This window comes from Hirundo rustica, chromosome 6 (assembly GCF_015227805.2).
Source record: "Hirundo rustica isolate bHirRus1 chromosome 6, bHirRus1.pri.v3, whole genome shotgun sequence".
NCBI lineage: Eukaryota > Metazoa > Chordata > Aves > Passeriformes > Hirundinidae > Hirundo > Hirundo rustica.
In genome coordinates, this window is record NC_053455.1 from 17043967 (window position 1) to 17058971 (window position 15005).

At 42.5% G+C, this 15005-nt stretch overlaps 1 protein-coding gene across 1 annotated transcript; it reads right to left on the minus strand.

Annotated features, from left to right (window-relative positions):
- Positions 1-2688: 2688 nt before the first annotated feature.
- Positions 2689-10805, minus strand: PSMC1 (proteasome 26S subunit, ATPase 1). The gene is made up of 11 exons (XM_040067422.2): positions 10720-10805; positions 10205-10258; positions 9283-9379; positions 8776-8900; positions 8115-8300; positions 7794-7922; positions 6796-6892; positions 6421-6610; positions 5251-5402; positions 3797-3951; positions 2689-3023 (listed from the first exon to the last, which is right to left on the minus strand). Exons 1-11 carry the CDS (start codon positions 10720-10722, stop codon positions 2889-2891), a joined length of 1323 nt encoding a protein of 440 aa, XP_039923356.1. The 5' UTR covers positions 10723-10805; the 3' UTR covers positions 2689-2888.
- Positions 10806-15005: the final 4200 nt, after the last annotated feature.

Here is a 15005-nt window from a genome sequence, read left to right on the forward strand (position 1 = left end):
CAAATCCAGGCAATTGTTTTAAGAGAAGTAGAGGATTGATCTGTATTTGTTTCTCATCAAGAAGGCATAGTCTTCTATGATTATTAAAAAGTAGCTTATATTCCAGGAGACTTTTAGCAAGCTCCTAGAGAAGTAATATGAAATATGGTAGCAATTTAAAGATACAATTGTGTTATATATTTATTTTGTAAAACTGAGCATGGTGAAACAGGGCAAGGATTGTTTAACATCCCAACTCTTGAGACCTAAGGACTCAGAAACTGGGTCTCCATCTGAAACAAGTATACCTGCAGCCACTGAATACCCAAAACTGCTTCAGACATTTTTCATGAAAAAACTAATTGTCACTAGCAGCACTAAAGCAGTTGGGATCTGGCTGGTGAGATCCTGTTACACATGAAACTGTGTCTGGACCAAGACGTACAACTTCTGGCTTGGGATTGCCACTGTGATACAAGATAGAATACACTTTAGTTCAGGCTGCATTTCATTTATTCCTTGCTAAAATTATTTTAAATATTGAAGGAATATGTGTAATTTTAAATGGCATTACAGCACTTTTGAAGCGCCTTATAATATTGATATAGTTGCAAGTGATGCTGGTTTTGCTGTAATTGATTAGTCTTTGTGAAAAATATAGTGTATTTTTTAAATCTTTACTTTCTACAAAAATGACAGAGCTCCTGAATTGGAGGTAGAAATTACTTTGTACCCTGAACAGTAAAATGACAAAGTATGCCTGTGTTTGTTAATGCTTTCCCATCAGAGCAGAATGCCATTTCCTCTGAACCTCTGAAAGGGCCATGGGGAGGGGAGAAGCTTGATTGAGCTCCTGCTTAGAGTCACAGAGGAACCCAGGTTGAGAGGGACCTTGAAAGATCATCTGGTCCAACCTTTTGTGGGACAGGAAGCCTAGATGAGATTAACAAGCTCTCTGCAGTCACATTTGAAAACTTACAGTGATGGCCGCAATGACTTCTGTATCCGTCACTTTTCTGTCCTTTCCTCTGCAGTTTTCTCCCAAAGCAGCACTTGGGCTGCTTCCTTCCTTTTGATGGTCAGAGGCTTCCTGGAGCAAGTCCTGCCTTTTAATTCAGATCCCAGTAGCTTTCCTGTCTTTGGGGGGAATATACTTGCTGTTCACATTCTCTATTTATTACTTTGGTCTTGATCGTCAAGGGCAGAAACTGGCAGAAGTGGCAGCAGTTAAATTCTGCTGCAAAAGCTAAGAACTGAATTTTCAAACGTGTATTTTTCAGTTCCTGTGGTGGCAGACAGGGCACTAGAACAGAGTCCTTGGGTTCATTTAATGCAATGCAGCTGCTCTTCAGGGAGATGAACCCATCTCTTTGTGGCTGTTGCTTTGAGCCAGCAGTAACAGCCATGTCCCAAATAAAAAGTGCCTTGCTTGCCACATGTGTCATAAAGTTCTTCAGCCCCTCAAGCAACAGGGAAATCAGCTGCCATGATTAGAAAGTGCTAAAAAATCCCTAGCTTTTTGTGACCTTTCCAAGGAGAAAGATCTCCTAAGGTTTATAAGAATGGGTAATAAAACTTGTTTTTCAAGCTCCAGATGAAAAACAATTCTATTTCAGGATTTCTGTCATCCAGATTAAATAAAGGACTCCATTCATCTGTAGGGTTCATTTTTAACAATGACCCACATACTTTTTACATAGAAAAAATAAAATCTCTTGGCCCTGCTGCTGCCATTGTTGTTGGAGCACTGGCAGTGAGCAGAGGCATTGCTCTGGTGTAACTCTCCACCATCTGTTACTGGCCCACATTTGCTCCCACAGAAAGTTCCCAGAACAAAGACTGCACATTGCATAACTCATTTGCATGTGGAACTTTTCTATAAACCTTAAAGATCACATGTAAAACATTGGGAAGTTAATTACTTAGAATTTAACAAGCTCTTCACATTAGTGTACTACACAGGATACTTCCTAAGTAGTGTGTGCATGGCTACATCTGAGCCAACAGCCACCCAGCCCTCAGGGAATAGAGCTGAAGGCAACAGAGTTGTGTAGAGGGGAAGAATTCGAGGTTCTGCTGTAGAACACCAAGCATGGGAGATGCAGTTAGAATCTCTCTGCACATCTGCTGCATGCCAGACCCTGCACCTCTAGCACTGGGGCTGTTGCCTTATGAACGTGCACATCCTGCCATGGGCAGGATGGGGTCCTTGAACCTGTTCCTACTGTGTTGGTTTTTTACAAAGACATTCTTGACTTGGATGTTTATCTAATAAACTGAAACCCTTTTAGGAAAAACAAATTTATAAACAGTCATCTTACAAGCACCCTATGCAAACGCTTAGATGTTTAAAGATTACTAATGAACTACTACTTACATCTTGCTCTCTTAAAAGCTGCAAGTGCTAGAGATGGGTACCTTTCCAGCGTATCTCAGTGTTACTCAGGGTTGCATATTTGTCACTGGTTTTCATGTATAAATGACTGATGACACTTGAGGTTACTCAAAAGTGACACTTGTCCTAGTTAGCCCCTAAAAAAAAAGATATAAGAAGGTAATCAAGAACAGCAGCAATGCTAGAGTAGTTGTAAGATACTGCCATGCCTAAGGAGGACTAAGAGTTGGGCCACCTGCATTGCTCCCTGCCCAGGTGATGTGGGTCACCGAGACAAGCACTTTTTCTTGAGAGTCAGAGAATGCAACAGACAGTTCCATGTAAATAGCAGGGCTTTGCCACCAAAACATTTATTTGAATTGAACTGTTTTATTGGGAAGGGAGGAGTTACACTGACTGAAAACCCACAAGCCACCAGCTTTTAACCTGTTGATGAATGCAAACTAGCTGTGTGGTTTTACACAAGACTCATCAACACAGAAAGTTCTGTATAGATCCCTAAGAGAGAGATGACTTAAAGATACAGTCCCTCAGGGGTTCCCTCTTGCTTTTTATAGAGAACATTCTCTTTAGACTTTTTGAAATCTTCATTTGTTACTTTCATTCTCCGTTCCCTCAAAGCCATCAATCCAGCTTCTGTACAAATTGCCTGCAACACAGGAAACAAAAATAGTTACACTTTGTGTGCAACCCCTTCAAAACACACCCTCGCATGCAGCTGCATCTTCCCACTGCTCCAGTAACTGTAGAAGTGAGAAGTGTTAACAAAATCTACATTCTTAAGTTTGATACTGTTCTGTAGCACTGAAGCAGGCTGGAAAAAGCCAGATGAGTGTGTCCAAAAGGACAGAAGTAGTCAAGAGTTAACACTACCCTGACAGAAAGGCAGCAACGACAGACACATGCAGCTGTGTGATCCTTCTGCGGGGAGGTGACAGTTGTGTCATGTTGGTTTAAGCTCATGAGTGTGGTAACTGTAGCAAGGTCTCTATCTGCTCTATCTAAAAGCTGACAGGGTATGGCTGAAGCTTCCTAATATACAGTTTCATTTTTATCTGCTTTGCAACATAGTACAGGATAAGTAGCACTTTCAGGGACTATCTTAAGTAATGTTTAAGACACCTTGCACAAGATTCCACATTGTCCTTTTAGTTTCTACTTTGCTACTTTAAAATTTCATATTCAGGTAACACAGGTACATACTCTTACCAGCACAACCTAGCTCACAATTATGATTTCGATAATTTCCCATTTGCAAAGCAGAGTACCTGGCACTCATAAAAGGTATTTTAAAGCCATCCCACTGTCTCTCAGTAAGCACAGAAAATTGGCAAACAGTTCAAATGACCAGTTTTGGATGCAGCAAAAATGAGATTTTTTTTTGTTTGTTTTGAAGTACAAACAATGGTGATGTGCACTGACCTTAATATCCGCACCACTGAGATCATCTTTTGCCATAATCAGCTCATCCAAAGTCACATCATCTGCCAACGTCATCCTGCTTGTGTGAATCTGAAAGATTCGTTTCTTTGTCTTTTCATCAGGCAGAGGGAACTCTATTTTCCTATCAATACGTCCTGTACAAAAGAAAAGTTCAGTCTTTTTTTGCATGCAGGGTTTTTTTGCATGCAGCTGTTGGAAACAGCAGGATTTGACTGACAGTAACTCTTAAGCTGGAACATGTCCAGAGAAGGGCAATGGAGCCAGGGAAGGGTCTGGAGCACAAGTCCTATCAGGAACACATGAAGAAACATCTGTGGTGTTTAGTCTGGAGAAAAGGAAGCTCAGGGATGACCTTATCACCCTCTACAACTGCCTGGAACGCTGTAGCCACGTGGGGGTTGGTCTCTTCACCCAGGTACCAGGTAAAGAGAAAATGGCCTAAAGTTCACATAGGGAGGTTTAGATTGGATATTAGGAAAAATTTCTTCATGGAAAGGGTTGTCAAGTATTGGAACAGGTTGCCCAGGGAAGTGATGAAGTCACCATCCCAGGAAGTGCTCAAAAGAGGTGTAGAAGTGGCACTTCGGGATGTGGCTTAGCGGTGGACTTGGCCGTGTCAGCTTAATGGTTGGACTCAATGACCTGAAAGGTTCTTTCCAACCTAAACAGTTCCATGAGCCTTCCTGCCACAATGAATCATGTCTTGGAATAGAAAGCAAGGTGAGACTACCTCTTTCAATTCTGGCATAGTATTATCTCCTCTGTACTCCAACAGCACTGGCTTTGAGCTGAAGGGTCTAAAACTAAATGATGACAAAACCAGACCAAACACATACCTCAGCAACTTCGTACCATGGAGGTATTTCAGCTTATTCCTTTGATCTGTGTTCTTTTCTACCTTCCAATTTAACAGGCACCACAGACACACTATGCTCTGATAAATTTTTAGTGACCATTTAAAAATACTACCTGTGCCTGCTCAAGCTCACCTCCCTCACTCATCCCCCGAACGGCAGGAGTGTGCCAGGTCAGTGAGGAGCAGCCTGCTTTCCCTGCACCAGGATCCAGGCTGTCCCTGGTAAGGCCTAAGGCTCTCACCACCACAACACAGGTGCTGCTGCCCTGCCTTCCCCAGCTGCTGCACATAGCTTGCTTAACAATTACTTAAAATGGCTGTGCCATCTTAATAGAAAGGAAGAATATTCAAACTGTTTATGTGTATGTAAAGGAATTAGCACATTTCTTCTCTTTCAAAGATTTTCTCCTATTCAGAAGCTTGTGAATGGGTTCTGATTTCAACAGATGCACCAGAATAGATGAGATGGTGAATAAGAACAAACTTGCAGTCTTTTTACCAGGCTGTGCTTGTCAAGTTATGGTAAGTCTTTCACAAGAAAAGTGGCTTAAGCATACACAGCAGGGAAGTCCCTTACCTGGTCTAATTAAAGCTGGGTCCAGTGTTTCTATTCTGTTTGTAGCCATGATAACTTTAACATCCCCCCGAGAGTCAAACCCATCCAGCTGGTTCAGCAGCTCCAACATTGTGCGCTGGATCTCTCTCTCACCCCCTGAATTAGAGTCATACCTTTAAGAAAAAAAAGCATAGTCAGAAAAAGCACTGGGCAACTGCCACAAAGGTATAAACAAAAGGGGAGAGGGATATTTTGTTAGTAAACATTCATAAGAGATTTAAATAAAAAAATAATGTTTTTCCATAGAAACAAAACATAGGTTTTCAGAAAAATGTTGTGAAATCTAGGTAAGCAAAGAGACACTGAAGTATTCTTGTAGCTGGGGAATGCAACAGCCATCATGTGAAGGAAATCTGGTTTTTTTCCATGTTTGTCATATATTTGGAAGTACCTTCTTCCCACCCAAAAAAATCAACATAAAAGAGGAAAAAACTAATTCTTAAAAGCACATACATCCATACAAAAGGCAGCAGCTGGGACTTTGGGCTAGCGGCACTTTGGGCTGGTGGCCATGTAGTAAACATGTATAAGCATCTTTTAATTTATTTAAAAAACACTGACTACTTCAAAGACTATCTGCACTAGCCAGTTCCAACAAACCTACAGAATTTTCAAAGTGATGCAGTTTGGATATGGGCTGAAGAGCAGTTTAGTGTGGCACAAGCAATGCTTCTCCATGACATAAGCTGTGTAACCTTCTGTAAAATACTCTCAGAGAAGAAGTATTTAGCCACCTACTCGAGAGGCAAACAACAAATGGATACGTTGTATATTGAATATTCAGCTTTGCCACTGGATCACTAAAGCCAATTACTGTATATGGACTTGCAGCTAGAGGATCCCATATACACAGTGTCTCTTTCTGGTTTTGACACTCCTAGAGATGCTGCCACATAGCAGGAGAACAGAGGTTCTCTCTGGTCACGTCTATTTAGTATGAAAAAGCTGTGATATGTCGCATTTCCACAGAAGTTATTTGAAGCGTTACTCGTTACAAATGCTTATATCAAACCAGTGTATACAGAGGGTAGCAGAGCAAAGAACCCGAGTCTCAGCAGAGCTGCAAAAGCAGCGTTTCTAGGAAAGCTTTAGCTGCCCCGGCGCTCCCCGTGTGGGCAGCGCACACTGTACCTCTTGGTACCGATGGCGTCGATCTCGTCGATGAAGACGATGGACGGGGCGTGCTCCTCGGCCACGCGGAACAGCTCGCGCACGAGCTTTGGGCCATCGCCCAGGTACTTCTGGATGAGCTCTGAACCAACCACTCTCAGGAAGGTTGCTGACGTTTGGTTTGCCACTGCTTTGGCGAGTAAAGTTTTGCCTGTTTTGAGTTGGAAAGAAACACTGTCATTAGTCTGCAGAGAAGGGAAAGAGAAAGGAAAAAGTGCCCTAACAAAACAGTTGCATGAAACGTGTGACAGACTTGTCAATACTTTAAATACTAACCAAGTGTGAATTATTTTACTTGTGTTATCTCAGCACAAGTGTTACTGAACTGTAGAATACCTGTGCCAGGTGGACCATAAAGAATGACTCCTTTGGGTGGCTTTATACCCATCTCTTCATAATATTCAGGGTGGGTGAGAGGAAGCTCCACAGACTCCTGAAACACAGGAAACACAAACACGTTTTTATAAGACTGAGCGGTCTCCAACAAAGATCTGTAGGGATCTTCAGAACGGCAATAATGAAAGCGGTGAAGGTAGAAAGAACTTTAATGATTTCAAGACAGACATTGAACAGCATGGCTCTCTGTTACCTCCAATTCTAAGGCAGACAACTACTCCATCTGCACAGGTATTCCTACTTGACATGTGCTAGAGCAGCAGTGAACATTCCCCCCTCCCTCCTCAATGCATCATCCCAAATTAGAACCCTGGAGTTCCTGAAGCCCAAACACCCACAGTTGCCCTTGGAGCCAGGGAACCCTTTAGGAAAGGGTGCCTTCTCTAAAGAGTTACAGGATACCATAGGTTTTAAGAGCATTTGTGGTTTTAGACACCTACCCAGAATAAAAGGGTTGAGTTTTAGCAAGGTTCAGACAGAGTTCTGCTGGTAGGGAAAAAACAACCAACACAACACACCCCAACCGAACAACAAATAAATGCAAAAACAAAACAAGCAATTGCCTAAGAGACTAAATCCTTAAGTTGGAGGGCAGCAGACACTCAAAATAATCTCTGCAGTTTTACAATTTAACTCTCATCTTGCAATTACTGAAACTTCACATGTTGCAAAAAAAGAAGCTATTAGAGAGATTTTATGAGCTCTGGGCTCTATAGGTTCCTGAGCAACTGTGAAAGGTTCCTGTGCACAGTCTCTGGTGACCTGCTTAAAAGAGTGAGGTCCACGAGTCCGCCTAGTGAAATCTCATGAAGAAATGCACCACAGAAGGATAAAGGATAACACTACAGGAACAGCAGCCAGTCCTGCTGTTTCCCTTCTCAGCTCCTAGCACAACAGTTACATTGCTGGCTTAACTGTAAATGAGTACAACTGAATACCTTGATTTCTTGAATTTGGTTGTCAAGGCCACCAATGTCAGCGTATGTTTCTTGAGGAGCTTTTTCTACTTTCATCACAGTCACTAAAGGGTCTGTGTCATCCATCAGGACTCCTATCACAGCATGAACCTAATTCAAGAATTAAGAGTTGTCAAAGAAGGCAAGCAGCATTTTTAATACAACCTGAAGTCTAATCCCTATGCCCACTTATTTAGGTGTGTGAAATAAATAGCATTCTCTCCTGCAGCCTTCAGAAAAATAAGGTCAGTGAAAAATAGTACAAGAACTTTTAAGAAACTTGATTTTATAAAAGCAACTCACCTTATGATTTAGCAAAACAGAGCAGCCTGGCTCTAGCAGGTCCTTGTCCACAAAAGACAGAATACTGACATAGTGCTCTGATCCCACTGATGTGGACACAATAGCGTGGTTGTCATCAATGATCTCCTCCAAGGTACCCACAGACATCGGTGTTCCTCTCAGATCATCCACCTTGGACCTTTCTTCCTGTGGTCAAGAAAAATCCAAGAAACAACTGAACAACACAGGTGAAAACATTCTTGTGCAACACTGGCTCAACAGTTCAGACAGAACATAGCAGAACCAGTCTTTCCTATTGTTCTACTGCCCCAAAAAGACAGAGGTCAGTAACAAAATCCACTATTAATTTAGTCCTACCCTACGGACACCATTTATGTGGATGTGAATAACTAGAATCTTCTTTCTCTGTTGATGGACATCTCTGAGCTGCACTTTGACACAGCATTAAAGAACAAACAACTCCCATGGCTTCATCTGTAGTGATCCGTACTTGGTCTAAAACAATTTAGCCAATTAATGAGGAACTGTGATGAACCCGATATGTTTGTATCAACTCGCACACCGGTGGTACTTTATTTCCACTGCTTTGGCATGGAATAGCTCACATTAATTAAGAGCATTTACTCGTAACATTAGCAGTAACAGCTCACTCCAGCCTCACCTCTTGTTTTTCTTCCAAAGGTTTCATCTGTTCTTGATTTCTGATAAACTCTTCCTCCATTAAGAGGTAATCTTTAATTCTCTCCAATTTCAACAACTTGAGTCTGCACTGTGTGTGAGGAGTCACTGTAACCAAAGCAGAATCACAGTATTTTATAATAAGTTTGACGTGGTACCAACTAACCACTAATACATTACTAGAAATCCTTTATTTTCCTGACTGTAACTTCTACCTTACTTGTCCCACTGTAACCTCAGGCGAAAAACAGATTTAATGTTTCCCCTGTGTTCTTCCTCAGTTTAGTTTCTCTTACCTGGAAATTCACGGGCTGCATCTTGCGAAACAATAATCTTATGCTGTGGGGGGCTTCTATATGTTAATTAGAAATAAAATTATATTTGGCATAGTGTTAGTGACCTCCACAGGGGCAGATCTGGAGGAGAAAGAGCTCTGTGCTTCCTGAAGAGCAGACAGGCCACAGCTCTGCAGGGGAAGCAGAATGCTTACCCAGGGGCAGTTTGCTGGCAGCATCTGGTCCCTTGGTCTTCTTTTTCTTTTTCCCCACTCTGGTTGGAACTGGAGGTTCATATTTCTTCTTCTTATCCTTATTAATAAAAAGAATCCCATAAGAAGAAAAAAAAAAAAAAAAAACAGGGATAATAGCAATGAAACAATACACACAGGTGTTAAGTGAAGACTAAAAAAGAGCTCAAGGTGAAGGACTTCATAACAAAACTTTCTCCTTATGATCTGTAGCAGGAAGCCCGAAAGAAACATAACTCTTATTTTTAAAAAAAAGTTTAAAAACTTCTTCTCCTGCATATTTTACATCTCTCTAATTTAAACTTCTGCCAGTTTTCAGCGAATACAGGACATGCAAGGCTCAAGCCTGAAATAAATCACAAACAAAACTAATAAACGAGACAATGAGAAAAATATTGAATCTCCACCTTTCTGCTGCACTTCAATCAATAAATCAGACACATTTCCCAGCCTAGACCCTGCTTGGCGTGTACACTGTCCTTCCAGTGCCAAAGGAGACCAGGGAGGCCCCTCATGTCCCACAGCGTGAAGTACACTCCTACTGCAGATCACTGTGTGATGTCACTTTCAAGCCAATAACAGTTCCTTAAGCGACAGCTTGAAGGCTTTCCTAACCCTGACACATTTATAGTTTTATTTTTTTGCAAAACAAGTAATCGGCAAGAAATTTCAGTTTAAGCTCCCTTTTTTATTTATGAACAACATGTGGTTTCTCCAATGTACCCCCAGAAAAGACCCTCATCAGAGCCAGCAAGAGCATAATTTTATGCAGATTCAAATACAGGACTAATTTCTAAAAAGTAAATTTTAAAAGCCTATTGCAGCCAGGCTCTGTAGGAGCACACTGGTAACTCATTCTGTAAATATTAATTTGGGTTTCAGTTACCTTGTCATCCTTCTTGCTACCACCAGGACCATGTCCACCACTCTGGCTTTGACCCTAGACAAAAGAAAAAAAAAACAAAAAAAAAAAAAAAAAAACAAAACAAAAAAAAAAAAAAAAAAAAAAAAAAAACAAAACAAAAAAAAAAAAAAAACAAAAAAAACAAAAAACCACCTAAATATATGTACAGTTCTATAAATCGAGAAGCCTACGCGCAATTCCACGCAAAAAATCCCCTAACTGGATTTCTCCCGTCTAAACAAAGCGCTAACAAACTCCCGTTTATTGTCCAAAAATAAAAAGAAGTGTCCCGCCCGGCCCGGCCCCACCGCCCGCGCTCCCCCCTGTGCGGGCCGCGGCCCGGAGCGCCGGCGGTGACTCCGCAGAACGCGGGGCGCTGGCGGCAGAGCCCGAAGGGGCGCGGCGCCCCGGTTCGGTGGCCCAGGCAGAGCCGCGCTCCCCCCTCCCCGAGGCCGCGCTCGGTGCCGGGCCGGGCCGGGGGCCAGGACCGCTCTCACCATCGCGCCGCGACCGCCCCGGAACCGCCCCGACAACTCCGCCACAGGCCGCGACCGCGTCACTACGGAGAGCGGCGAGGGACAAGGGAGCGGGCGGGGCCGAGCGCGGGTCCCCGCGGGCGCGCAGCTGTGGTGCCGGCAGCGGCCGGCAGGGGGCGCCGCGTGCCCGCGGTTTGAGCGTGTGCGTGCGTGAGGAGCGCAGAGCTGAAGCGGAGGGAGAGGAGCGGCAAATCCCCATGCCCTGTGTTTAAAGTTACACGGGTTTTTTTTCCTAGATCTGATCCTTCCTTCCATCTCTTGCGTCAGCTAGTCAATATTAAAACATTTTTGTGTGCGCTGTAAGAATTGTTTTTCTTGTGGCAGCACTTCCAAGAACATGGGCAAAGTTTTCAGGACATCCCTCCCCAAAACCAACTTTCTGGTCTGGTTCTACTGGTCTGTGATATTCCTGGGGAAATGCAGCAGAAACTCGCAGTGTCTGTGTCTGGTTTTGACATTCCCAGAGGTAAAGCTCGGCCCGACCCCGAACCAAAGCCGCTTTGGGGTCATTCCCGCTGTACACCATTCCTTTGCGCCAGAGGTCCCGCCCGGTGCGGGGCCGCAGCAGCTGCTCTGTGTCTGCCTGCGGGAACCAAAGCTCCTGCTCCTCCGGGGGCATCTTCACGTACTCCCTCTGCTTCGGGCTGAAAGAGCATCACTATCAGCAGAAAGGATACAGCCAAGATAAGAGCATCGTCTAAAAATACTTAGAGCCTGCTCTCACCCAGTTAACCAGCACAGAGATTATATGTACATCCGTCACTGCTTTCAGTGTAGAGATCAGAGCATTTGTGCAAAGAGGCTTCAGTTTACAGCAGACAATAAGATGTGGGATTGTTTTGCTTTGTTTGATGTTGGTTTTTTTTGGTTTTTTTTTTTTTTTTTCTTTCACACTTTCTCTAAAATTCCTGTCTGAGTAGGGAACTTTATTAATTATTAATGTAACTGGCTGAGCTGTGTAGAAAGGTGTGAAGTTTTGATAATTTGCTTTGGTTTTGTTCCATTTGCTCACAAGCGTTACTGTTGTGCACTGTGGATTTAGTTTGACTTTTCTATTGTTTTTATTGTTTTATGAATTAGCTGCCTTTTTGTTATAGTATCAGCTGTTCTGTAACTTTTAAGGACATTGAAATGAATTTAAATATAACAGGTATTCTTTGCTTTAATAACATTCACTTTTTGGAGTTCACAGTCTCACAGGATTGCATCTGTATTTCTTTTAACCTAACAATGTAAAGATTCTAGAACCTTCCCTCACACAATTTTTCCTCCCTTTAACTTCCCTTTAGACTGAGATATACCCATATTTATTTCAAATTATACCTGTAATTGGTACTTCTGGTTACGACTGAGAATTCTTATCACCTTTTTCCCTTGGAAAGCCTGATTTTAGTGCCGTGTAGCTTCGCAGACATTTTAACAGTGAGGATTATGGCATAAACTGACCTAAATGGTAGGGGTGTAGGATGAATGTAAAAGCTGAACTTTCCATTTGTAAGCTGACAAGACAAATCTGTGACAGCGTATCTGGTTTTGTAGTATTAATAAACATTAGGAGATTATCTATGGGAGCAATTGTAAAAGGATGTTGTCAAGATTGTCTCCCAGCTCGTTCACTTAAAGACATACTATGGAGCAGCTGTGACAAAACATGAGCCACAGATGGGAAACGCTGCTTGGGGTGATCTGGTTAACAGCTTTCAGTTCTTGGGGTGAATAATGCTGGCAAACTGGAAGTGAAATTGAAATGTGATTCTGTAACCTGGCTGCTTGCCTTAACTTTACACATCCACAATTTTGGTTTGGTTGCAGAATACAGATAAAGTCAAATTAGGAACTTTAAACAATAAATATTGTAAAAACAATAAAAATCATCTAAGTGCCTCTGATTTCTAGGGTTATGCTTATTAGGGAAAAAACCCAGAAGAATGAGCAGGGGTAACAGGAAGGAACACACAGTCCTTGTTTGTTAAAGATGAACATAGCCTCAGGGGCATCAAAAAAACTCTTTGTATCAAAAAATACCAAAACTTGTTCAGAGAGGGTGGGGAGTTTGTGCTTTGTTTTTAGTTTGTCTTTTCTGCCCCTCTTCTTTATTCTGCAGTAAGCTTACTGCTGATCTTTTAGGCATATTGTAAAGCCTCCAGCTCTGTTCCCAGGCTGTTGAGGAGGAAGAGGGCAGCTGAGGGCTGGGGGAATATTGGGCTTGGGATTAGTAAATATCAAAGAGGTTTATTTTCCCTTTGCACATACAGGAAATTACTAGAATTGCTTATGTTGTTGATGCTAATTTGTCTTTCTTAGTATATGTCTAGCTGCCTAGAGCTTTTTATGTTTTCATAAAATGAAATAAATCTACAGATTGGAAAAATATTAATCTTGCTATTGCAGCTACATATAGTGGTAAAAAACTGCAATTTAGACTCTCTCTTTTCATAAATGTGCTTTGAACTTACAACACCTTCAATAAGTTAATAAAAATGCGAGGGTTTAAGGACCATCGGTATTTATTTTTTTTAAGTGTGCATGAGTCAATGTACCAAATTAACCATTAAGCTTCTCTGCTGATTACAAGTTATTCAAACAGTTTAGAAGTTGAAGGTATTCCTACCACCTACGAACTGGCAAGTAACAATGTGAAGGATATTCATTAGCAGAATACTAATCCTTGTGGGCTCCTCACAGAAACAACTCAGCAAAAATTCTCCCAAACTCAGAATAAGGCTTCTCACCTTCTGGAAGAGTCTGTTACTTTACATTGTCCATCCATGAAACTATGGACATGACTTTTTAAAATTAAGGTGCTCAAATGTCTGATGTCAGGCAATATGATTGCTTCCTCCTTCTCCCATCACCAAGACTCAAATATGGTTTTAAAAATAGGAATATCACCTTCACCTCCACTGTTTTTCCTGAAGTCTGTACTATACATGTGAGCCAGTTCATTTTCAAAAAGAAGTGGAAGCCAACAAGCTTCAGCCCTAACTACATCAATGGCTCTTAGCTAAAACCCCTTTGATGTGAATTATTGGGTACTCACAAAGATGACATTCCTATAGAAATGATTCACCTGATGTTTCATGACCTGAGTCACCAGTCCTAAGTTCTCTGGTCTGCCCTGACACAGTGTTGTGTTTCTTAGCTGTAAAGGGCTGTGGTCCTTGTGCCTTCCTGATGGTCTGTGCCTTGCTCCCAGTGTGGATGAGAGCAGCTTCAGCCGCCTCTGCAGTGACTCTGCTGCACCCCCAAGGTGCAAAGAGCTCTCACCCTGCCTTTGTTCCCTTGTGATGGCCAGGCTGCTACCCAAGGGAAGAGAGGAAACAGGAAATTAAGTCACCTTGCTCATTCCTCATTTCACTGGAGAGCCCAGAAGGATGCTCATCTTTAGTGCAGCTTCATGGCTCTGGGTTAGTACCAAGCAGCTGTAGCAGAGAAGGTAAGGGCTGCAGCCATGAGCTTACCTCTCTAAAACAGCAATGCATGTTCCCACCACTGGTGGTACCAAAGACTCCAGTGAGACTCTTCAGCTTCTTAAATTGAAACAATCACCAAAGTGGACAGGTTCTACTGTGCATTGGAAAGGAGATGCTAAAATAGGAGTCCTTACATGTTGGAGTCCAGGGCATTCCTTTGGTTGCCCTGGAGGGTCAGGGACCTGGGCAGGGGGGTCTGGGACCCCAGCCCAGAGCTCAGAGAGACACTGGCTTTGATCTCAGTCCATGGGAAAAACTTCCTACACTGAGAGAAGGTTTACAGGCCACAAGAATGTGAAAAATAGTAGTTTAGCTTATCACAGGGTGAGAAAATAGTAATTTTAGGTTCCTAGCATTGAAGTGAATGGGGACAAGATGGAGAATCTGGGGCGTTGTCTTCTTCTTCTTCTCCTTCTCCTTCCCTCTCTTCATTTCTGCAGTGACAAAGTAGTTAGTGAGGATTGGGTCAAAGTAAAGATGACCCTTTTAGTAATAGTGATAGACATTGGTAAGAAATAGTAAACAAGAAATACGTAGCAATTAGTATAAAACATAAGGATGACCCAGCTCGGGGGGAGACGTGAGGAGTCCATGCAGCTGCGAACATTTTGTCGGACTCTGAGAAAATGGTAAGATAAGAAACAATAAATGAAGTATGCAACATTGAAAACTCTAAACCTGAGAACTCTGTCTCTTCCTTCGGCTTGGCTCGGAGCTGTGCAGGGGAGCAAAGGACCCTGAAACCACCTGAATGTCGGGGAAAGCCCCCGACAC